This window comes from Cucurbita maxima, unplaced genomic scaffold (genome assembly GCF_002738345.1).
Source record: "Cucurbita maxima cultivar Rimu unplaced genomic scaffold, Cmax_1.0 Cma_Scf00022, whole genome shotgun sequence".
Classification (NCBI taxonomy): Eukaryota; Viridiplantae; Streptophyta; class Magnoliopsida; order Cucurbitales; family Cucurbitaceae; genus Cucurbita; species Cucurbita maxima.
Window position 1 is genome coordinate 212,423 of NW_019272038.1, and position 20,766 is coordinate 233,188.

General features: G+C 38.5%; 5 protein-coding genes across 11 annotated transcripts; 3 read left to right on the plus strand and 2 right to left on the minus strand.

Moving 5' to 3' along the window:
- The first annotated feature begins 498 nt into the window (after positions 1-498).
- LOC111496518 (serine/threonine-protein phosphatase 6 regulatory ankyrin repeat subunit C-like) lies at positions 499-3,672 on the plus strand. The gene is made up of 2 exons (XM_023146985.1): positions 499-2,020; positions 2,185-3,672. Exons 1-2 carry the CDS (start codon positions 1,301-1,303, stop codon positions 3,451-3,453), a joined length of 1,989 nt encoding a protein of 662 aa, XP_023002753.1. The 5' UTR covers positions 499-1,300; the 3' UTR covers positions 3,454-3,672.
- A 509-nt stretch (positions 3,673-4,181) lies between these two features.
- Positions 4,182-8,231, minus strand: LOC111496511 (3-oxoacyl-[acyl-carrier-protein] reductase 4-like). 3 transcript variants are annotated; one of them, XM_023146974.1, is made up of 11 exons: positions 7,823-8,231; positions 7,400-7,542; positions 7,024-7,077; positions 5,958-6,038; positions 5,831-5,876; positions 5,626-5,753; positions 5,172-5,306; positions 4,976-5,069; positions 4,782-4,864; positions 4,645-4,677; positions 4,182-4,309 (listed from the first exon to the last, which is right to left on the minus strand). In XM_023146974.1, the coding sequence occupies exons 1-10, from the start codon at positions 8,013-8,015 to the stop codon at positions 4,645-4,647; spliced, it is 990 nt and encodes a 329-aa protein (XP_023002742.1). In that variant the 5' UTR covers positions 8,016-8,231; the 3' UTR covers positions 4,182-4,309. The 3 variants fall into 3 exon arrangements, with proteins under 3 accessions (XP_023002742.1, XP_023002740.1, XP_023002741.1); XM_023146972.1 differs by having other exon boundaries at positions 4,182-4,428; XM_023146973.1 differs by lacking the exon at positions 4,182-4,309 and adding an exon at positions 4,316-4,447.
- Positions 8,232-9,091: 860 nt separating this feature from the next.
- On the plus strand, positions 9,092-15,618 carry LOC111496108. The gene is made up of 4 exons (XM_023146399.1): positions 9,092-10,642; positions 11,307-11,388; positions 12,157-12,362; positions 15,544-15,618. The coding sequence occupies exons 1-4, from the start codon at positions 9,909-9,911 to the stop codon at positions 15,560-15,562; spliced, it is 1,041 nt and encodes a 346-aa protein (XP_023002167.1). The 5' UTR covers positions 9,092-9,908; the 3' UTR covers positions 15,563-15,618.
- On the minus strand, positions 13,067-16,324 carry LOC111496105. Its single transcript, XM_023146397.1, has 4 exons — positions 15,559-16,324; positions 14,638-15,072; positions 13,514-13,817; positions 13,067-13,373 (listed from the first exon to the last, which is right to left on the minus strand). Exons 1-4 carry the CDS (start codon positions 15,997-15,999, stop codon positions 13,237-13,239), a joined length of 1,317 nt encoding a protein of 438 aa, XP_023002165.1. The 5' UTR covers positions 16,000-16,324; the 3' UTR covers positions 13,067-13,236.
- A 234-nt stretch (positions 16,325-16,558) lies between these two features.
- LOC111496104 (NADH dehydrogenase [ubiquinone] flavoprotein 1, mitochondrial) lies at positions 16,559-20,060 on the plus strand. Of its 5 annotated transcripts, none has more exons than XR_002720420.1 (5): positions 16,559-16,739; positions 17,184-18,654; positions 19,025-19,101; positions 19,583-19,669; positions 19,741-20,060. XR_002720420.1 is itself a non-coding variant. In XM_023146396.1 (3 exons), exons 1-2 carry the CDS (start codon positions 16,737-16,739, stop codon positions 18,639-18,641), a joined length of 1,461 nt encoding a protein of 486 aa, XP_023002164.1. In that variant the 5' UTR covers positions 16,559-16,736; the 3' UTR covers positions 18,642-18,654; positions 19,025-19,142. The 5 variants fall into 5 exon arrangements, 2 of the variants coding, with proteins under 2 accessions (XP_023002164.1, XP_023002163.1); XR_002720419.1 differs by having other exon boundaries at positions 19,583-19,643; XR_002720421.1 differs by lacking the exon at positions 19,025-19,101 and having other exon boundaries at positions 19,583-19,643.
- Positions 20,061-20,766: the final 706 nt, after the last annotated feature.

Sequence of the window (20,766 nt, forward strand, 5' to 3'; positions counted from 1 at the left end):
GTATAGCTCAATTGGTTAGGATATATACTTATACCGAGAGGAAGATATTTAAATCTACTCACTCTATAACTTAACTAATATATACGGGTAGATTTTCTTTCAGTTTTTTTAAAAGCATGTGACAATTTCTGATTACTCTTTTTCAAAAACCTTCACGAAAGACAAACTCTGGATTTGTTGAAGATTTATGGATCCAATGTCGCAGAACCATGTGCTACATATGGCTCCTTACCCTTTTTTTTTTTTTTTTTTTTCCTTTTTAAAATTTTTAATTAATTAAAATCACATGATGAAGGTAAATCCCTTCTGTTTGTTTATATATGGAATGGGAACAAAAAAGTGTTCAAATTACAGAAATGGTTATACTTTTGGTATATTCAATAATTTTACTGATTCAAATTTACTTTTTTTCACTTTTAATTAAAAAGCAATGCAAAAAAGGAAAAAAAAAAATCAAAATTTTAAGTGTGTACTTTTCTTTTTACATCGAAAGAATATTTTTTTGATCTTTTATTGGAAATGGTTCACAGACCTTTGTTGTCTCACCACCATGAAATGCCATAGCAGTGAGTTCTTAGCAATCAGCAAGAACATGGCTGACCCACTCTCCTCCTCCACATGTCTCTGCAGAATTTAAATTAGTGTTCTTTCCATTACCATTGCCACCACCAACAAGCTTCAGTTTCAATTCCTTTTTCAGAACATCCATGAATGATTCCCACAGCCAAAACCCAAACAGAAACAAAGAACAAAATTGTTTTTAATTTCCAATGATGGTTGGTTTCTGGTAGCTGTCTGTTTGTCATCTTCAACGAAGGCGGTTGAACAGTTGAATCCTCTCTCGTCCTCTCTCTCTCGTTCTTTTTGTGCTTCATTTACTGCTCACCGTCACGAGGCAGCGGAATCTTCAAAGGAATTCGAGGCATCCTTATCTCAACTTTTCATTTCCCTCCAAATAAAATCCTCATCATTGTCATTTTCTTGTTAGTTTCGCTGCTGAATTCTCATTTCTCCGCCATTTCTTGAGCTTCTTGGATTCATTCGAAGAGATTTGGCACCATCTTTTTCTCCAATCCCTTTATTTTACTTATTATCATAATGGGTCGTCTCTTCTTGCTGTTGGTTTGATTCAAGATTGCGACCAGCTCAGCCTATCTTACTTTTCCCAGAATTCCCTTTTTTGAAAAGGAATCCATATTTGGGTCTTTTCCCTTTCCGTTTTCCTCTGAAAATTTCACTTTCTGGGTCTGTTTCTTTATTCGATTTTATCTCAATCATTTGTAGGTGGGTTTTGATAAAAATGCCTCCATTGTTCTTCCCTCTTCGTTGGGAGAGTACAGGCGAGCAATGGTGGTACGCTACGCCGATTGATTGGGCGGCAGCCAATGGGTTTTACGACGTCGTTAGAGAGCTTCTCCATTTAGACCCCAATCTTCTCATCAAACTCACATCTCTCCGCCGTATCCGCCGCCTTGAAACGGTGTGGGACGATGAAGCTCAGTTTGAAGATGTGGCGAAAAGCCGCTCTTATGTTGCCAAAAAGCTCCTCCTCGAAGGTGAGCTTAAAGGGGGCAAAAATTCTCTCATTCGTGCTGGCTATGGCGGCTGGCTTTTGTACACAGCTGCTTCAGCTGGGGACATAGATTTTGTAATGGAGCTCCTGGAGAAAGACCCTCTTCTGGTTTTTGGAGAAGGAGAATATGGTGTTACTGATATTCTTTATGCTGCAGCCAGGAGTAAGAACTGTGAGGCTTTTAAGCTTTTGCTGGATTTTGCTCTTTCCTTGAGGTGTTGCCCAAGTCCTGGAGAGGGAACAATGGAGGAATCGAGTGAAAGTGAAATGGAAATGCCTTCAGCTTTCAGATGGGAAATGATGAACAGGGCTATTCATTGTGCTGCTAGAGGAGGGAATTTGGTGATCATGACAGAGCTTATTGGGGACTGCCCTGATGTTCTGGTTTACAGGGACGCTCAGGGATCCACCATTCTTCATACAGCTGCTGCAAGAGGACAGATTGAGGTCAGATCTTGGAGTTTTGTGTTCTTCTTGTTCTTCTTGTTCTTGTCTGGAAGTTCTTGTGTTCTTCTTGTTCTTGTCTAAAACCATGCTGAGTTTTCTGTGTTTGATTGGATTTCATTGTTTCTCCAGCTGCTACAGATTGTTTTTGATAATTGTGCTTGCAGGTAGTGAAGAATCTGGTGGCTTCCTTTGATATCATTTCAAGCACTGATGGTCAAGGAAACACCTCATTGCATGTGGCTGCATATATGGGTCACTTGGCTGTGGTGGAGTTTTTGATTCATGAATCTCCCTCTTTAACTTCTCTGTCAAACTCCCATGGAGATACTTTTCTTCATCTGGCTGTTGCTGGTTTTAGAACCTCTGGCTTTAGAAGATTAGACCGGCAGATCGAGCTCATGGAGCATCTGATATACGTCGAGTTGATGAACATAGAAGAGATCATCAACATCAGGAACAACGATGGAAAAACTGCGCTTCACGTGTCGGTAACGGCGAATGTTCAGTGTGATTTGGTGGAGCTGCTTATGTCTGTGCCATCAATAGACTTGAACATTACTGATGAGGATGGCTTAACCCCTCTTGATCTTCTCGAACAACAGCCACGATCACCGTCTTTGGAGATTCTGATCAAACGATTTGTTTCTGCTGGAGGGATCTCGAGTCGTCGTGATAATATGGCAACAAATGCTTTCGTTTCCCATTTGAAAATGCAGGGAATTGGAAGCAGTCCTGGAACTTCTTTCAGAGTTCCAGATGCAGAGATATTCTTGTACACAGGCATCGAAAACGTGTCGGATGCAACTCGTGATCAAGTAGATGAGGACTTCGATTTATGCTCCAATGTCGAATGCTATTCATTTGATTCATCAAACAAGAAGCCAACCTCCGTAAATCATACGACGAAACGGCTGAACTTCTTCTTGGGATGGCCTAAGAGTAAAGAGAAAAAGCCTGCCAGAACAGATTGGATAGATGATTATTGTTCAGAGCTGTGTGATATATCAAGAACTTCACAACCAAACCAAGTTTCACTTAGACGTCAATATTCAGACATTTCGTGCCTTTCACACAACAGAAGAACACATCCAGCCGTGACCATTTCTCCAAGCCTCTCAACCAGGAAAAGGTTTGCTGCTGGACTGATGCACGGCGTTATCCAAGCAACACCGAAGTTAGCAGTTCCAGCCCGATCGCTATCGAGTACCTTGGCAGGGACTCCCATGTCATCTCCAATGTCAACTGGCATTGATGGAGTCTCTTGCTCCAAAAGGAAAGTGCCAAGTACAAAGTTGAGACAAGATTCCTTCAACAGAAAGATGTTGATGAACCAGTACTTCTGTTTCGGCGCGCAAGGTCTGGCTGTGGAAGATCCGATCAGCTGCAAGAGGGAAAGCCAGAATGACAATAATGTTGGTTCTCTGGTAGCTTAATGTTAAAACTGAGTGTACATAGAACTTGAATCAATAAGCAAGAACATGAAGGGTAGGTGGGTACTGATTGTATTACAAATTCCAAAGTGTTTTGCTTATTTCTTTGGTTTCATGGGATTGAAAAGTAATCAATTTTCACTCACACTTATGGTTCTGGCCAAGAACTTGAAGAACCATATGAGAATGTGATTCAATGGAATCCAATTCCCATCCCGAGGACCACACAATGTCTTTCTTTTTGCAGTATTCTACTTTTGGCGCCAAGTCTGCGGCCTTCTCTCAACTCCAACCTCAAAGTTCCATTTTCGCGAATCACACGTGTCATGTGACTTTTTATACGATGTATCACCAAAAGTTGCATAAATGATTAATTAATTATATATGTATATATATATATATATAGTTCATAAATTTTAATTCTAAAATTTTAGTATGTATTTTAAAATTTGTTATAATTTAATCTTTCTCCATCAAAACCCTATTTATCATGTACAAACATATTACCCAATCTTGAGAACCATTTTCTCAATATAACACAAAATTGTTACAATTTTTGAAGGATAAAATTATTAACAAAAACTTCATGCATAAAAAGTGTTTCTAAACTTATAATTATTATTATTTTGGTAGATGAAAGGATATAAAACCGAACAGAGAACCTATTGTCCAGCCCCACGGCTGGACTTTTTCTCTAAGGTTGGTGGCTGTGAATAGAGTTGGTGTATTTATTTATACTGAAACTATTTTTCATCATCATCATCATATATATATATATATACATGAAACTATTCAATTGTCCTTCACGTGAGCAGTGGAACCAAATAATTGATACATAATATTAATAGCTGAAGATAACCTGTCCTTAGAATGAAAAAGAAAAAAGAGGCTGATATTAGCTGGTCGAATTGGAATGCTTGCAGTGGTGACGTGTCGTAAGCAGCTCAAGGATGTTTGTTCGAACACAGATCGAATGATTTAGAAAGTCATTATAGAACTATAAGCAAAAGTAATACAAATGATAAGGGATCTAGAGAAATTTCTTAGAAATTGAAATTGTAATTATAAATCATAATTGCAACTCGAAAGGCTTCAACAAAATCTGGGGTTAAAAGAAAGGAAGTGGCAGAAAGCAACACGTATCGTTTGACAATAAAATAAAAAACCAAATTATATGAGCAAATGACAACTGACCTACATAACCATCCCGCCATCGATGGTGAAAACCTGCAGATCAAACATACATTGATGAAATGAAGAAGGAACTCTTACTTGTAATCGTGCAAGGAAAACGGATATTAAAAGAAAATGGGAAATGCAACTTTCCGCACCTGTCCTGTAATGTAACTAGCTGCAGGGTTAAGAGCCAAGAATTCAACTAGTCCAGCAACTTCTTCGGGTTGGCCATATCTTGCTGAAACAAGGGGGAATTGAGATATTGTTACGATCATCATATATTTTTTCAAAACAACTTATTATGAAGCATTAGAATCACAACAATCATATAGGAGTTTCCTGCACTCACCCATGGGGATGGAATCCATAATTTTCTTCTCAATCTCTGGCCCAAGCTTGGCAGTCATGTCGGACGCAATAAACCCAGGGGCAACAGCATTAACCTGGAAGAAAATTTTATTATGATGGTTCACATTGTCCACTAGCCTTCAGCATTATACATAAGAAACCATTCTTATTAAAGAAGTTGAAATTGCAGAGCCTACGTTGATGTTTCTGCTTGCATATTCCTTGGCAACGGCCTTCGTCAGACCAATCACTCCTGCCTTTGCGGCACTGTAGTTCGCTTGGCCCGCATTTCCAATAAGGCCAACAACTGATGATATATTGATTATTCTTCCCTGAATAAAAAGTCTCAAAGTGAGTAGGACATTTCCATTTCTCCCTTCTCGTTCGTTTAAGGGAGGGTTTGTAATTGGAGAGAATAAAACATCTGGACTTTGGCTAATGTACACAATGGCAACTCAAACCTTAAGTGAATTATAGGATCGGGAATATACTTTTTAAAAGAGTTTGAGCGTTAACGTTCTATGGAGGTGGTAAATATTTACAGATATTCTAATAGGAAAAGTTAAAACCATATTGCATCTTAAGTTAAAGAAGATTTAAGATCACAGCTGCCTACTTCTAATTTGAAAAATACAAGGGTGGTGAGCTTACCTTCTTCTTTTTCATCATAACTTTGGATGCTGCCTGAGTGCAAAGATAAACACCGGTAAGATTCAGATCAATCACCTCCTGCCATTGAGATGTCTTCATTCTCATCATCAAACCATCGCGAGTGATTCCTGATTACCATGAAAACAATGGGTAAGAGCAGTCAAGTTAAATAGCCAGGATGCTGGAGAATGTTGAAGCTACACACCTGCATTGTTGATCAATATATCAACGGTTCCCCAAGCATCAATCGCCTGTACAAATGACAACCATGCACGTGAGTAACAAGTAAATGGCATATAGACTAGTTTAGTCGAAAGAGTGAAGTAGCTTACTGTCTTAATCATTGAATCCACATCAGCCTCCTTTGACACATCTCCACCAAAAGTAAGAGCCTGCCCCCCAAAACCCTCAATCTGCAAGCAACAAGACAATTTAACCATCATCTTTTCAAAATGAATCGGCAAGTCAACATCAACACCAGAAGAAATTGAGCGGCAATATTGCAGGTTAGGGAAATAGGACCCAGCACAACATGAATGTCCTAATTTTATTCATTGGCACTTTATTACTTCCAGAATAACATGCTGAAAAAAACCAGGACCATATGCTTCAGAAAGTAGAACGACCTTGTTCAGCAACCTCATTAAACAGAAGGCAGAAGAAACTCCATAAAAAAAATTCAAAAAAAAAAAAAACGTTTAGTGAAATAAGACGAATTAAGTCAGTCATAAAAGAACTGTTTCGTGCTGGGGTAATGAAGTCTGAAGGCTCTATGATAGCTGTAGTGAGAAAAGAATTTTAGGGCTCAATTAATTTGGTAGTAAACAAGCATTGGGGCTTAATTAATTTGTTATAAAATAAGCATTTGGACTTAATTAATTTGTTTTTAAATAAGTATTGGGGCCTAATTAGTAAATAAGTGAATTAATTTGTTATTAAAGAGCAGATGAGTTGGTGGTAGGTTGGTTGGAACAATTAGAAAGAATTATACTAGCACAGTGTTATTTAATTTTATTTTTTTTTTAAAAAGGAAAGTCTCAAAGGGCTACCAACTTTCACCTTTCGCCCTTTTCTAGAGTCAAATTTAGTGTTTCCTATCTGTTGCATATAAAATGGAAAAAATTGTCATCTTCACAAAAATTTGTGGTTTGAACCTTGTTACAGAATCAATAACCAAGCTTTGTATTTGAAACTAAAAGCGTAGTATGCTTAATTCATTGATGTAACCATATTCCCTATCAGTCAGTCTAATAACTGTACGGAAATTTCCAAGTCCCTTCTCATCGTCTTTTGAGCATTCTGCTTGATGAACAGCCTCCAGATGTTCGGCTTTACATCATTAGCAGAATGGCCAAATACAATTCAAGAGATGAAAACTGAAATAGGTGAATTATTTACCTCTTTGGAAACTTCCTCAGCCTCCTTTGACGATCTAGCATAATTAACCAGAACCTACAAAAATTTTGATTGACAGAAAATTCAAAATTAATAGTTCCAACAGATGAAATGTACAGAAATTGACTGGACGATGATGTCTTCTGAAAACAAATCATAAACAGGAATTCAGCTTATGCTGCAAAAACGAAAAAATTCCAAAAAACAGTTGGATACAATTAGAGAAAACCTTTTTCCATATTTCATCTCTAAAACTGAATGCTAGCAGAAAAAATGCATCCACGATGGGAAGAAACATATTTTCAAGTCCGATCTCATGCAACGTTTTTAACCACAATGAAGTAATAGAGCCTTATACACAAGTAGAGAAGAGATGTACCTTACAACCCGCCTTTCCTAAGCTCAATGCGATAGCTCTTCCGATTCCTCTCGAGGCTCCAGTCACAATAGCCACAGGCGCTTCCACTTGTTGGATTTCCTTAATGCTTGCCTGTTCCGCTGTAGCAACCTGAGCTTTTATTCCTGCGTGTCCATTATAATGATGAGATCCTAATACCAAAGGCATAACCAAAAGTTTCTAAAACTAACTTCCCGAATAGTAAAGGTGGCCGACTTTAACAACTACCGATAACAATTGACACAAAACCTCGAACAATTATAAACAGGATGATTAAGAGCTTAAGGACGCGTTCACATTTCACTCGCCATGATCGATTATGAATGCACTCTCTCTCAACTCGCTTCTAATCACTAAAGCAAACACGAATACAAATAAATCTCAAAACATTGTAAGCAGTCATACCAGTAGAAGAAAAGGCACTCTTCGATCTTAACTGGATGCCAAATCGACCTCGAAGCTGAGACGATCCAGCTCCCCCGCTAATCGGGAGCCATTGCTGAACAGAACCGGCTCTCCGACCAGCGCCTCCTTCAAATTTACCAAAAATTCCAACCTTACTAAAAGCAACAGCATTCGAACCGGTAATAGCCGCCATGAAAGCTCCGGGAGGTCTCCGCACACAGAAAATCCCAGAAGCAGAACGAAATCGCGAAATTGTAGCCAGAAATGCAAGCAACCAACAGATTCGATATTTATAAAGATGAAAGAACAAGAAAATGAATGTCTCAAGTTATGGCTTTGGAATCGCCGGAGGAAATGTGTACGTGGTCAAGTGGCGATGAAACCAAAGTTGAGGAACAGCCAGTGGAGGAACTATGAAAGAAATAGTTGAGGAACAGCTTGAGCTTTGATGGAGGGTTAAAAATGTAAATTTGATGGAATATAATTAAATTACCATAATACCACCGTAGGATTAATCGTTCCTCCGAAACGGCGGGTTGAGAAAACGGTTAAATGGTAATTGTCTTTGCGAGCACTTTTTTTCTTTTTTTTTTTTTGTTGGATTTAACCCTAATGTTTATGGTTTGGAAAGTGAGAGTTAGCTAACCCACCAAATTTTAATAATACATTTATTAATATTTGAAAATAATTTTAAAACATTTTATATTGCCATATTCAAAATCAATATAATGTTTTAAAAAAATGAATTAATTTTTAAGGACTAAAAAAATATTTTCAAAAAGTAATTTTAATTGCCCTTTTAATATTCCTTATGTTAAGTAACTTATACAACGACTTTTGTAGCATTATAAGAAATTAAAGTTTCTGAAGCTGAAATAACGTGTCCCATATAACTGCCTCTTTTGAATTTTAAAAAATAAATGGATCGATATTAATATTTATTCGGAGTAAAAGGACTAAATATATATATATATATATGATCAAATCGACAAATTGGATCAAATGGACCCACACTTACTTGGGCCTCAGCCCATCTTTTATGGGCCCAGCCATGGATCGTCTGGTGTCCAATTTTCTAATGGCCCATTTCTATATTCCCGTTAAACTGTTCGCTATTCGAGTTACGAATTTGAATTCTCGATGTTCTAAAATATATTTTAATTCTCTCCGAATGCAATATTTTATGAGTATTAGTTCATCATTTTAAAATCTTTTCAGGATAATGTTTTTATTACATTCAAGAAAAAAAACTCGGATTATTACTTTCAAGAATTCTTTCATGGGAGAGGGGATAGATTCTGACCGGTTTGCTGTTTGCAGCCCATGTGAACTGCTCTGAAAAAAGTCCATCAATTTCCATGCAAATTCATATATTATTCTCTTGCCAAGTTGCCGCAGATTTGCTTGTTTGTTTCCATTCCCTCCCTCGTTTTTATAATTCCTCTCTATGATAGATCTGTCACTCTCAGCTTTTAATGCGTCAAATTTATAGTTCACCATGGAATTTAGCTCTTTCAAACCAAACCCACCAGCCCCTTTTGATTTGATTATCTCTTCGATGTTGTTAAGTTCATATAATCAGTGCCTTGCAGCTTCTACTTCTACATATCATTACGTTTGTACTGTCTTCCACTAATTTCACTGCGATTCTGAGCTTCTCTGCTATGGAAATAACACACTTCTTTTACTCTTGAGTTAATTTCTTAATGTTCATGGCTATTTACTGCTTCAGATGGGTCCCTTTATCTTCTTCAGTGACGTAAGTTTGAGCATTCAGACATGGTGAGATTCTACTTCTTGTCGGGTTTTGTTGCTTTCATTTCCTCATTCGTCTTCTGAATGCGAACGAAAAGTTTTCTCTATTCTGTGGGCTCTGGGATATCTCTTTCGGCTACTATTGAAATCTCGATGTCGTTAACTTCTTTGCACTATGTTGTTTTTGTGGATGTTTATGGGATATAGATCTGTTTTTGGTATGTATTTGAAGTTGTGGTTCAGTTTTTCTGGGTGATCTTTGAAGCTTGCACGCCAAGTGTTTGACAAAATGACTGTGAGAGAGTGAGAGTTTTTTTTTTTTGGGACCAAAATGAAGGGGAGGGAGGAGAATGGGTATCGCAAAAATGGATCAAAACATGAAAAGGCTATGAGTTTTGAGTTTCAAAGAGGAAATGGAGCTAATGGCAGTTTCCATCGCCGGGTGGTCACAGCTAAATCAACTCCATCGAAGTGGGACGATGCACAGAAATGGATTTTTCGGTTGCCAATAGGAGGAGAAAAAGAGGAGTCCAAAATCAAGCATAGAAACTCGAATGCTGATGACTTGCGGCTTATAGCTGCTGTGCCACAACAGGAGCATGAGTATTTGAGCGGTGGAGATAAAAGGACTGAAGGGCGAGAAGAAAATGGTGACTTTGCTTCTGCAATGAGCAGTCAAAGTGAAGCAGAAACAAAGATGATGAAATGTGATGAACCCATCTGGAGAATCAATAAACCATTGGAGAGCTGCAACACGGTGGTTAGGTCTGTTTGCTTGAGGGACATGGGGACAGAGATGACTCCCATAGCGAGTCAGGAGCCCTCGAGGACGGCTACTCCAGTCAGAGCCACCACCCCTGTGCTTCAGAGCCCTATAACTTCTGGATCTTCCACCCCAGCAAGGCCTCACCATGAAATGCCGGCCATTGAAGATCGTCAAGCAGGTTTTGCTTCTACTGCCATGGTAGTGAAAAACCAGAGCTCTGATCAGGTTGTAAAGATGAGCTCTATGGAAACTAGAGCAACGGCATGGGATGAAGCCGAACGAGCCAAGCATATTGCAAGGTGACCCTTTGTACCCTTTTCATTACTCCTCTTGTTTAGCCCTTGCCCGTCTAGTTCTTAACACATGACCTGATTGATAACTTAGGCTTTCTTTTTGAAGTTCAGCAATTTCGTTGTAAGTTTTGAAAGCAATCTATTTTGAGGGACTTTTCGTTTTTCATCATAAAACTCAAAGCAGAGAAATGGGACATACATTCTTTCGAATAATCAAACTGGAAAAACTGAAATGATTGGATGTCTTCTTCCCCATTGCAATCCCTCTAATTGTGAGATCCCACGTTGGTTCAAGAGGGGAACGAAACATTCCTTACAAAAGTATGGAAACCTCTCCCAAGTAAATACGTTTTAAAACCATGAGGCTGATGACGATACGTAACGGGTCGAAGTGGATAGTATCTGCTAACAGTGCGCTTTGAATGTTACAAATGGTATCAGAGCCAAATTACTGGGCGGTAGGAGGCACTGGTCAGAGTAGGGCTAGACCCTCTCCTAGAAAATGCGTTTTAAAACCATGAAACTGATGACTATACATAATGGGTCAAAGTGGACAATATCTGCTACCGGTGGGATTGGGCTGTTGCATTTGAAAGCCTACATCTGAGGAGCCTAAAATGCTAGATTTAACTTGGATGTTCATGATATGCTGATTGTTTTGCATTTCTAGGTACAAACGTGAAGAAGTGAAGATACAAGCATGGGAAACCAGCGAGAAGAGGAAAGCTGAGTCAAAAATGAGAAAAATTGAGGTACCCACCCAGATTTTTACTTGTTTCTAATTTGAATGTGCAGTTGAGCTTGATTTCAATCTGTCTTCTTATTACAGTCCTCTAGTTTCGCTAAACCTCCTAAAATGTATCTGTGGTTAGCTTTCTTATATGACACATTTCCTTCAAACGTGCAAAAGAGATCAAATAGAAAGATTGGATTAAAGATTTTAAAGGTGCAGCAAGGCTCTCCCATTTTTTTGTCTAGCACAAATCTGGAAAGCTCACCCAATTTTCTCTTTTTTTTATGCGTTTTAGTCAGCTCAAGTCGTAACACAATTGATCTTCATTCATAACTTATACTAACTGTGAGCTCTATCCCCTCTCTCTCACATCCAATGAAAGATCAAAACACCCATAAAAGCTATTGCGAAGCTTTCAAGGTTACATGAAACAGCTCAACCCCTCGCGAGCAGTTAATATCCTTTTTGGGCTTTCCCTTTCAAGCTTTTTCTCAAGTTTTTTAAAACGCGTCTGCTAAGTAGAGATTTTCACACCCTTATAAAGAATGATTCGTTCTCCTCCCCAACCGATGTGGGATCTCACAATCTACCCCCATTCCAGTCCCAACGTCCTTGCTGGCACTCGCTCCCCTCTCCAATCGATGTGGGATCTCATATTACAAATATGAAACTAAACGTAGTAGGTTTAACGACTGAATTGCAGCAGGGTCACTTCCTCGAAGCTCTGAATGTTTCTATATTGAATTCTATGAACAGTTCTGAATGTTTTGTTGATTGTATTGAACAGAAAAAGGCAGAGAAAATGAAAGCTTGTGCGGAAGAAATGCTGGCAGATAAAGTAGCAGCCACAAGAAGAATAGCTGAAGAGAAACGTGCAAATGCAGAGGCAAAACTAAATAAGAAATCTGTAAGGACTTCTGAAAAAGCTGATTATATTGGGAGGACTGGCCACTTGCCTTCTTTCTCCTTCAAGCTGCCTTCATTGTGCTGCTGGTAAAATCATTCAATATTTATTTCCCTTTTCTTCCCTTCACTATCTGTAAAATGCATTTACCTTAGAATTGTTATAAAATATTGAAATTTTGAAGTGAAATATTGTCTGTTCTGGTTTTTAGTTGCTTGTAGTGTCTTATTGTCTCTTTTCAATGGTTTTCCATTGTGGAGCAACTTTTGGAGCTTGCCATAAGTTACCAACAAAATTATTATCAAACAAATTAATTGGTCACTATCCATGACCCATGATTTTTATTGTTCTTAACACATTCTCTCTTGATTGAATCAATGTATCGTATGAGGGTTCACGGGTTGGGTTGGGTTGGGTTGGGTTAGGTTGCGACTTTTTTAGTCCAATCGAGTCAAGCCCAATAATTGTATGTGTCCATTATGTAGATGTTTCTAGAATATTGTAGAAAGTTTTTTTATATATACAAATATATATTTTAGGAAAAAATCTAGAAGAGGTAAAATTTAGAAGATTACAAATGTGATTGACATTGTTTAGTGTCACAATCGCGCTCTTATGGGAAATTTTGTAAACAATTGTGCAACACTCACTCTCACCATTGAATGAGTCAGTCAACTCAAAAACGGGGTAGAAAGAGATTTTAGAAAGAGAGTTGAAAGCAAGATTTGAAAGAAAAGAAACATCATGGCTTAAATAACATATAACTCATAGTAGGAAGAATTATGACCCGAGAGAATGAAAATAACTCCAACCATTGGGATTGATTACTCGCAAACGAATAAAAAAAACAGGTTGGAATACAAAAATGGCGCCAGCCAGTGAATAATTTTACACGTATGCCATTTGAATGTGAAGGGTTCTACAAACAGAACCATTTGGACGGCTACTGAAAATTCTGAAACTTCAGGAGAAAACTAAGGTCTGCCCAAGCACGAAGGTAATGAGTGTGAGTTCAATAAAAAACAAAGTGTTCAACAGAGCTCTATTAACTGTCCACCCGAAAATCGTTATTCCGCCAGGATTCATATGCAAATACATGACTGCACCATGGGGACCAACTTAAAATCGTAAGTAACAGCATTGTAAGTGAAGCTTTTTAAGATACTATCGAGCAAATTATTGATAGTGCTAAGAAAATGCATAGATGGTTGGTTACTTGATGAATGTCTGAGTTTCTTACCAAATGCTTCTCTTTTATGATAGGAGGACATGTAAGATGCTAGCTGTGTGGTTGTCGGCATTGTAATAACAATATCCAAGGACTCCAAATCACTTTCGGAGTAAGTGCTAGCCATTGTGCTCAGCCTACTGGTAGCGTCTGCGTTGTCATTTGGATATCGAGGCTGAGATACATCACCTGGACCACAAGTGACAAGAGCATGCCATCTACTAGCTACTGATGCGATTCCTTCGGCTCTGTGGGAAATCTTTGTTGCTCCATGTAAGCAAAGAATGACTCCAACCACTTGAACAATTGCAGAGACCTAAAAGTTTGAGAGTAAAAAATAAGGTTAATTAATGTGAGATTCCACATCGGTTGGGGAGGAGAACGAAACATTCTTCATAAGGGTGTGGAAATTTCTCCTTAGCACAGGTTTTTTAGAAACTCAGAAGGGGAATAAAGAGGTCAATATTTGCTAGCAATGACGTTGGGTCCCGAAGAGGGGTGGATTAGGGGGTCCCACATCGATTGGAGAAGGGAACGATTGACAGCAAGGACGTTGGGCACCGAAAGGGGTAGATTGTGCGATCCCACATCGGTTGGGGAGGAGAACGAAACATTCCTTATAAGAGTGCAAAAACCTCTCCCTACGTTTTTAAAACCTTGAGGTGAAGTTCGAAATGGAAAGCCCAAAGAGGACAATATTTGCTAGTGGTGGGCTTGGACGGTTATAAATGGTATCAGAGTCAGAGACCGGGCTATGTGCCAATGAGGAGACTGGCCCCGAAAGGGAGTGGACATGAGACGGTGTGCCAGCAAGGACGCTGGGTCCCGAAGGGGGTGGATTGTGAGATTTCACGTCGGTGGGAGAGAAAAACGAAACATTTTTTATAAGGGTGTTGAAACTTCTCCTTAGTAGACACATTTTAAAAACCTTGAGGGAAAACCCGAAAGGGAAAACCCAGGACAATATCTATTAGCGTGGGTTTGAACCATTACCATCAAGCTTTAAGGGTTGGGTTGACTCTCTTGCTGACAAATCAACATAAAACCTTGGATATAATCCCATCTCTAAGTCTGAACTCATAGCTACATGTATTTGAAAAAGATAGTTGCAGGTAGCAAAAAGCCGAAGAACTTACTGCAAAACCACCACCATTTATGAGGGTAATCATTGCACTGTATCTTGTCGTCTGGAATAGAGTCATGAACTGGCTAGCAGTTACAACCAAGAACTGTAGAAGAAGAAAGATTCTGAATCTGTGGCTTATCTTGGACAAATGATAGCGCAGGAAAATATGCTCCTCTATTAAAAACAAAACTTCAGACTCGGTTTGCAGTAGCTTGGCGTACTCATCAAAGTGTATCACTTGCAAATTGCACATCAAATGAAATACAATGGCGGCTGATAAAGAGACCATGCTCAGATAAGTCCAAGATATGGTCATAGCCAGTAAGATACCAACAGATAGCCCCCATGATGATACTCCTTCCGCATGTAATATTCGAATTACCTCTTGAGTAGACTTCAGAATGAAACATGGAAGTGCCCAGAAGACGAGCAAACGTATTGATCCCTGTGAAGATAGATAGTCAAACCAAGCACCTTCCCTAGCACATAGTTCAAAGTCACGTGACAGAGATATCGTGAAAATTAACACATTTGATGCACACACATTAGTGTTGTACGTTGTCATGAACAATAGGTTCATGCATCTCCTATGCATGTATTGACATTTATTTAGTAGTTCATAACTTTTTTGATTCGTATTCTGATTTTGTTATATGAATCATATATGTATGTATAAAGGATTTTGATACATGAATCATATATGCCTGTATGAAGGGTTATCTAAGATGGTTGAAAGTATTGAATTTGAGTGTCATTTTGTATTTGTTAAATGATATTTGGGAGGGAGTTTTGTTGAGAGACATTGTAGTATGAAAACGTGAGATATACATTTTGTAAACACTTTGTTAATTTTTATCTGTGGGTGTGTGAGTGCGATCGATCGATCTTGGTTCTAGTGTTTTTATTTCTCAAACGGCAGATTGAAGCTCACCTGAATCTTCTTGACATAGTCTTTGCGACACCGAGCCAAAGAGCTGATCTGCCTATCAACAGTGAGGAACCTCTTGATGCCATATTTTCTGAGGTTGTGAGAAAGACAAAGCAGAGACACAGCTGCAAGACAAGCTTGTGAGACCACTGTGTTAACCTCAAAATCCTTAATCTGGAACATCTCACAGGCAGCGCAATCAGCGAGTTCCAACACCACGACAGGCAGAACAACACCGACAAGAACAAAACCAGACCAAGACAGAGCACAGCTCAAAACAGAGGATTGATGGAACCCCAAAAGGCCAAGCAATGTATCCAGCAGCTCCAGTGTTCTGTCCAAGTGTTCTTCTTCCTCATCTCCTCGCCTGGGCGCTTGTGAACTCTGATTCTGTTTTGAATCAAGAAGTGGAAGATGAGCTCGAGAATCTTCAAGCCCAGCCATTGAAGTTGAAGATCAAAGCTCTCTCAGCAACACAATTTGGTAATGGGTTTTGAGGGAAAGGGTTCGAACAGAATCAAGTAGATTGCTGACGAACATACCGAGGATTATTTCTGGTCTTGAATTATAGTAGTTGGTTGGAATCAAATTGTTCATCACATGAAGATTATGATAACCAGGACCGTTGAGTTAGGAAGGAACAGAAATGGAGATATGCCTCTTTGACTATATTTTGGGCACTTTTGCACAAGAAAATGATCGATCCATATCCCAAGCTTCGAATCTGCCTTTTTTTATGTTTGTTATTTCTCTTTATTCGGAAGGAAAATAAATGTTAACATTGCTTCACATCTCAGCAAAAGAAATTTTAATTACATTCCAAAAAAAATAATCCATAATAATTTTTTTTAATTAAAATACCATATTTAGTTTATGTATTGATGGGTTTTATTTTATTTTGGACAAATTTAATTATGTATTTTCCACAAATTAATTGATCACATTAAATTAATGGCTGCAAATATTTTTAAGATTTAGTATTTACGTGTACCTCTTAACCATCACGAAGCGCAATTCAATCTCAGCCGTTCGATGTAAATACCATCGTGATCAGGAAATCGCAACCGTAGCTATTGCTTACTCCAGATCGCTACTCGGCAAACATCTCTGTACCTCTCTGACCTCCCTCTTCTCTTCGATCCTGCAATCTCCCTCTATCGCCTTCTGAAGCACTTCATGCTATGGTAAGGAATCTGTATTTCTTCGGCGCCGATTACTAATTTCTCATTTGTTTTCTGTCGCTTTCTTTATTTCGAATTTCGTTTCCGGGTTGTTCTGATTTAGTGTTTGAATTTGAATGTTTCGAAGAAATTTAGATGATGATTTGTTGTTTCGATTTGATTTTTCTATTTGTACTGATCGTTCAAAAATTGTCACGGACATAACTATTTGATTAGAAGTTTTTACGTTCTTCAGCATCTGTTTGTAAGTTGGCATTAAGTCTGTGAATAAATTCACGGTGGTTTTTTAAGTTCATCCTTCTCTTCTTCTTGTTTTGTTTGTTTGTTTGTTTTTGTTATTTCCACATTGAAACTGATTATCATTAACTGGGTTTACATTACACGTGATTGAATTACCAAAAATTATTCACTCAGCGACCTAGTATATTGATATGTACTATTCTTTAGGCACCTGTTCGGGGCATGCTCTATCTTCAACGAACAGTATTGACAAGGAGTTATAATGATAGATGGGGTATAGGGTTGAGAGCATTTAGCAATCAGGGTGCAGCTGCTAGTAGCAGCCCTCAGCCTCCCCCACCTCCTCCACCTCCAGAGAAAACTCATTTTGGTGGCTTGAAGGATGAGGACCGAATCTTTACCAACTTATACGGTTTACATGACCCCTTTCTCAAAGGTGCCATGAAACGTGGTGATTGGTGCAGAACTAAAGATTTAGTACTCAAGGGTTCCGATTGGATTGTCAATGAAGTCAAGAAGTCTGGCCTCCGCGGTCGTGGAGGTGCTGGGTTTCCATCTGGACTCAAATGGTCATTCATGCCAAAAGTATCTGATGGTCGCCCTTCCTATCTTGTTGTTAATGCTGATGAAAGTGAACCCGGAACCTGTAAGGACAGGGAAATCATGCGGCACGATCCACACAAACTCTTGGAAGGTTGTCTGATTGCTGGAGTTGGGATGAGGGCTACTGCAGCTTATATATACATCAGAGGTGAGTATGTGAATGAGCGAAGGAACCTTGAAAAGGCCAGAAAAGAGGCTTATGAAGCTGGATTATTGGGCAAGAATGCATGTGGAACTGGTTATGATTTTGATGTTCACATCCACTTTGGTGCTGGAGCTTACATTTGTGGTGAAGAAACAGCTCTATTGGAAAGCCTTGAAGGGAAACAAGGGAAACCAAGATTGAAGCCTCCTTTCCCTGCTAATGCAGGTTTATATGGATGCCCTACCACTGTTACAAATGTGGAGACCGTGGCTGTTTCTCCTACTATTTTAAGGCGTGGACCCGAATGGTTTGCCAGTTTTGGGAGGAAGAACAACTCTGGTACCAAATTGTTTTGTGTATCGGGACACGTGAATAAGCCTTGCACTGTTGAAGAGGAAATGAGCATTCCACTGAAAGAGTTAATTGAAAGGCACTGTGGAGGGGTTAGAGGTGGATGGGATAACTTGCTTGCAGTAATTCCCGGAGGTTCTTCAGTTCCATTGCTTCCCAAGCATATATGTGATGATGTCCTTATGGATTATGATGCACTAAAGGCTGTCCAGTCTGGATTAGGCACTGCTGCTGTAATTGTTATGGATAAATCAACTGATGTTGTGGATGCTATTGCAAGGCTTTCTTATTTTTACAAGCATGAAAGCTGTGGACAGTGCACTCCCTGCAGAGAAGGTACAGGATGGCTTTGGATGATAATGGAAAGAATGAAAGTTGGAAATGCGAAGCTGGAAGAAATTGACATGCTACAAGAGGTTACCAAGCAGATTGAAGGGCACACCATTTGCGCCCTTGGTGATGCTGCTGCTTGGCCTGTGCAGGGTCTTATAAGGCATTTTAGGCCTGAGCTTGAAAGAAGGATCAGAGAGCATGCAGAAAGGGAGTTGATCCAGGCAGCTGCATAGGATTCTCTTTCAGGTTTATTTGAATCTTTTCCACTCTACTTTGATTAGCAAACATAAGATGAGCTTGTTCTAGTAGATTTAACTTGGCTCTTGTAGCCCAATAATCAGCATCCCAAAGGTGAAAACTGTCGTCTGATATTGATTCGCTGATGCAAGTAAACATGTAAGATCTGAATGGATATTTTAATTTAATTGATTATTTTACCTCTTTCCTGAAACGGGTTTGATTTATGAATACTGGAAGAAAAACCACCTATGGGGAGAATGGATGATGTTAGAAGCCACTTAAAATTCCCTAGCCAACTGCAATGAAGAGCGTCCTTCCTATCTCATTTAAGTCAAATTGCAGAACGTAATTTTTCTTTTCTTGCTTTTTTGGATAGGAAAGCAGGCAAGTTCATGATGCAGCTTTTCAAACTTGGAAATTCCTGCTGCAGTCGTTACTAATAAACATAAACATGTGAGAACTCACATCTATTGGAGAGGAGAACGAAACATTTCTTATAAGGGTGTGGAAACATTTCTTACAAGGGTGTGGAAACATTTCTTATAAGAGTGTGGAAACCTTTTCTTAGTAAATGCATTTTAAAACCGTGTGGCTGACAACGATACGTAACGGGCCGGACATACAATATCTACTCACGGTGGGCTTGAGCTGTTACAAAACATTCTTCGTAGTTATTTTATATTTACCCTTTTTTTGCCATGATTCTGTGGGTCGATCAAAGGACTCATTAGTGACTCGTGAGCATGAGTTCTCATTAGCTGTTGATCATTGGACGTTCAAGTAAAAAGAAGTGGCCTGGCATTGTGTGGGTCAATCAAAGGACTCGTGCAGAAATCAGGGACCCATTGCATTTTTAATGGTTTTCTTTCTAAGAATTTCATCTATCCAATGTTGTTAGACATTTTCACTTATTCTGGGTGATTCTTCTCTTCAGTTAATGATGCAAAAAAGATTGATTCAATTTTCTGCACAATTCTTTACACTCATTAGTAGAGGTGTGAACCTTGTTTTCAAGCATCATGTAAGACTTTTCTCTTTTTTTTCCCCATCTTATGAGACAACACTGAACACTTCTTATCCTATGCTATGTAGGGAATTCCAACTTTGATGGGAACTGCAAATAATGAAACTGCCCCAGATAAACGAATGCTTGGTGTGACTCGAGCGTCTCGAGGTCATGTCTGTTTGCTATTTCAAAAATGACTTATAAGTGTCTCGAAGAAACTCGTTTCTAGTTGTTGAAGCGTCTTCGAGGCTAGAATTATTATAAATCTTGTCTTTGGTGTATTTTCAATGCCTCTCTTAACACCATTTGATGGTTGATATCAATGTTTTCTTTTTTGTTGTACTCATCTGAACAAAATTTTCATCTCCCTGTGCAACATCAATAAAGGGGAAAGTTAAGCTTTAAAGACAAGTTTTTGAGATTCAACAATGGCGAACTTGCAGGGGATACTGGAGCCATGTTTAGGGCAGTTTGAGATGCTTCTAAGAAAAGTACTGTTACTTTTTGTCACGAGCACTCGCACTCGCACATTTGGAAGCTAATATGAATATAAGTCAACTATTGTTAAATTTTGATCTCAACCATGAGATAAGAAGTCAAATCTTGAATAAGGCGAAAAATGGAGATCATCCAAAATATCTTACCTGACATGATAGAGATGTTATAGACGTTAATTGTCGTATTGGTCGAAGGTTTTAATATTTTATATAAGTGGATAAAAAAGATTAGAACATGTTTTATACTATAGTCCGACATGCAAGCTATGTAGTCTTGAAAAGGGTGTTCAAACATACATAGCGGCCAACTTTTATGCTGCTTAGTTCGATCAATTACCCTGAAGTTGAATCAAAACTTGAGCATCACATTTTACTAAAAATTTTAATGATTCTTTGGGATTGATAAGAGTTAAAATTTCTATGAAAATCTATAAATAATAGTCAATATCTTATTACAATAATTCGAACAAACTCCTAAAAAATAGAGGTAAATTTAACATTTTAAATTATAATAATAAAATTTATAAAAATTTATAATAATAAAATTTATAAAAAAATAAGTGAACGTAAAAAAAAAAAAAAAAAAAAAAAAAAAAAAAAAAAAAAAAAAAAAAA

Bases quoted from the DNA above. Each gene is read 5' to 3' on its own strand.
- LOC111496518 (XM_023146985.1), top strand. From the start codon at position 1,301: ATGCCTCCATTGTTCTTCCCTCTTCGTTGGGAGAGTACAGGCGAGCAA. The intron at 2,021-2,184 runs GTCAGATCTTGG...TTGTGCTTGCAG, and splicing joins CTGCAAGAGGACAGATTGAG to GTAGTGAAGAATCTGGTGGC.
- LOC111496108 (XM_023146399.1), top strand. From the start codon at position 9,909: ATGAAGGGGAGGGAGGAGAATGGGTATCGCAAAAATGGATCAAAACAT. The intron at 10,643-11,306 runs GTGACCCTTTGT...TTGCATTTCTAG, and splicing joins CGAGCCAAGCATATTGCAAG to GTACAAACGTGAAGAAGTGA. The intron at 11,389-12,156 runs GTACCCACCCAG...TGTATTGAACAG, and splicing joins CAAAAATGAGAAAAATTGAG to AAAAAGGCAGAGAAAATGAA.
- LOC111496511 (XM_023146974.1), bottom strand. From the start codon at position 8,015: ATGGCGGCTATTACCGGTTCGAATGCTGTTGCTTTTAGTAAGGTTGGA. The intron at 5,877-5,957 runs GTAAGCTACTTC...TCATTTGTACAG, and splicing joins TGGATTCAATGATTAAGACA to GCGATTGATGCTTGGGGAAC. The intron at 4,678-4,781 runs GTGCGGAAAGTT...TTTGATCTGCAG, and splicing joins CTAGTTACATTACAGGACAG to GTTTTCACCATCGATGGCGG.
- LOC111496105 (XM_023146397.1), bottom strand. From the start codon at position 15,999: ATGGCTGGGCTTGAAGATTCTCGAGCTCATCTTCCACTTCTTGATTCA. The intron at 15,073-15,558 runs GTGAGCTTCAAT...CTATCTTCACAG, and splicing joins ACTATGTCAAGAAGATTCAG to GGATCAATACGTTTGCTCGT. The intron at 13,374-13,513 runs GTAAGAAACTCA...CCCATGGTGCAG, and splicing joins TCATAAAAGAGAAGCATTTG to TCATGTATTTGCATATGAAT.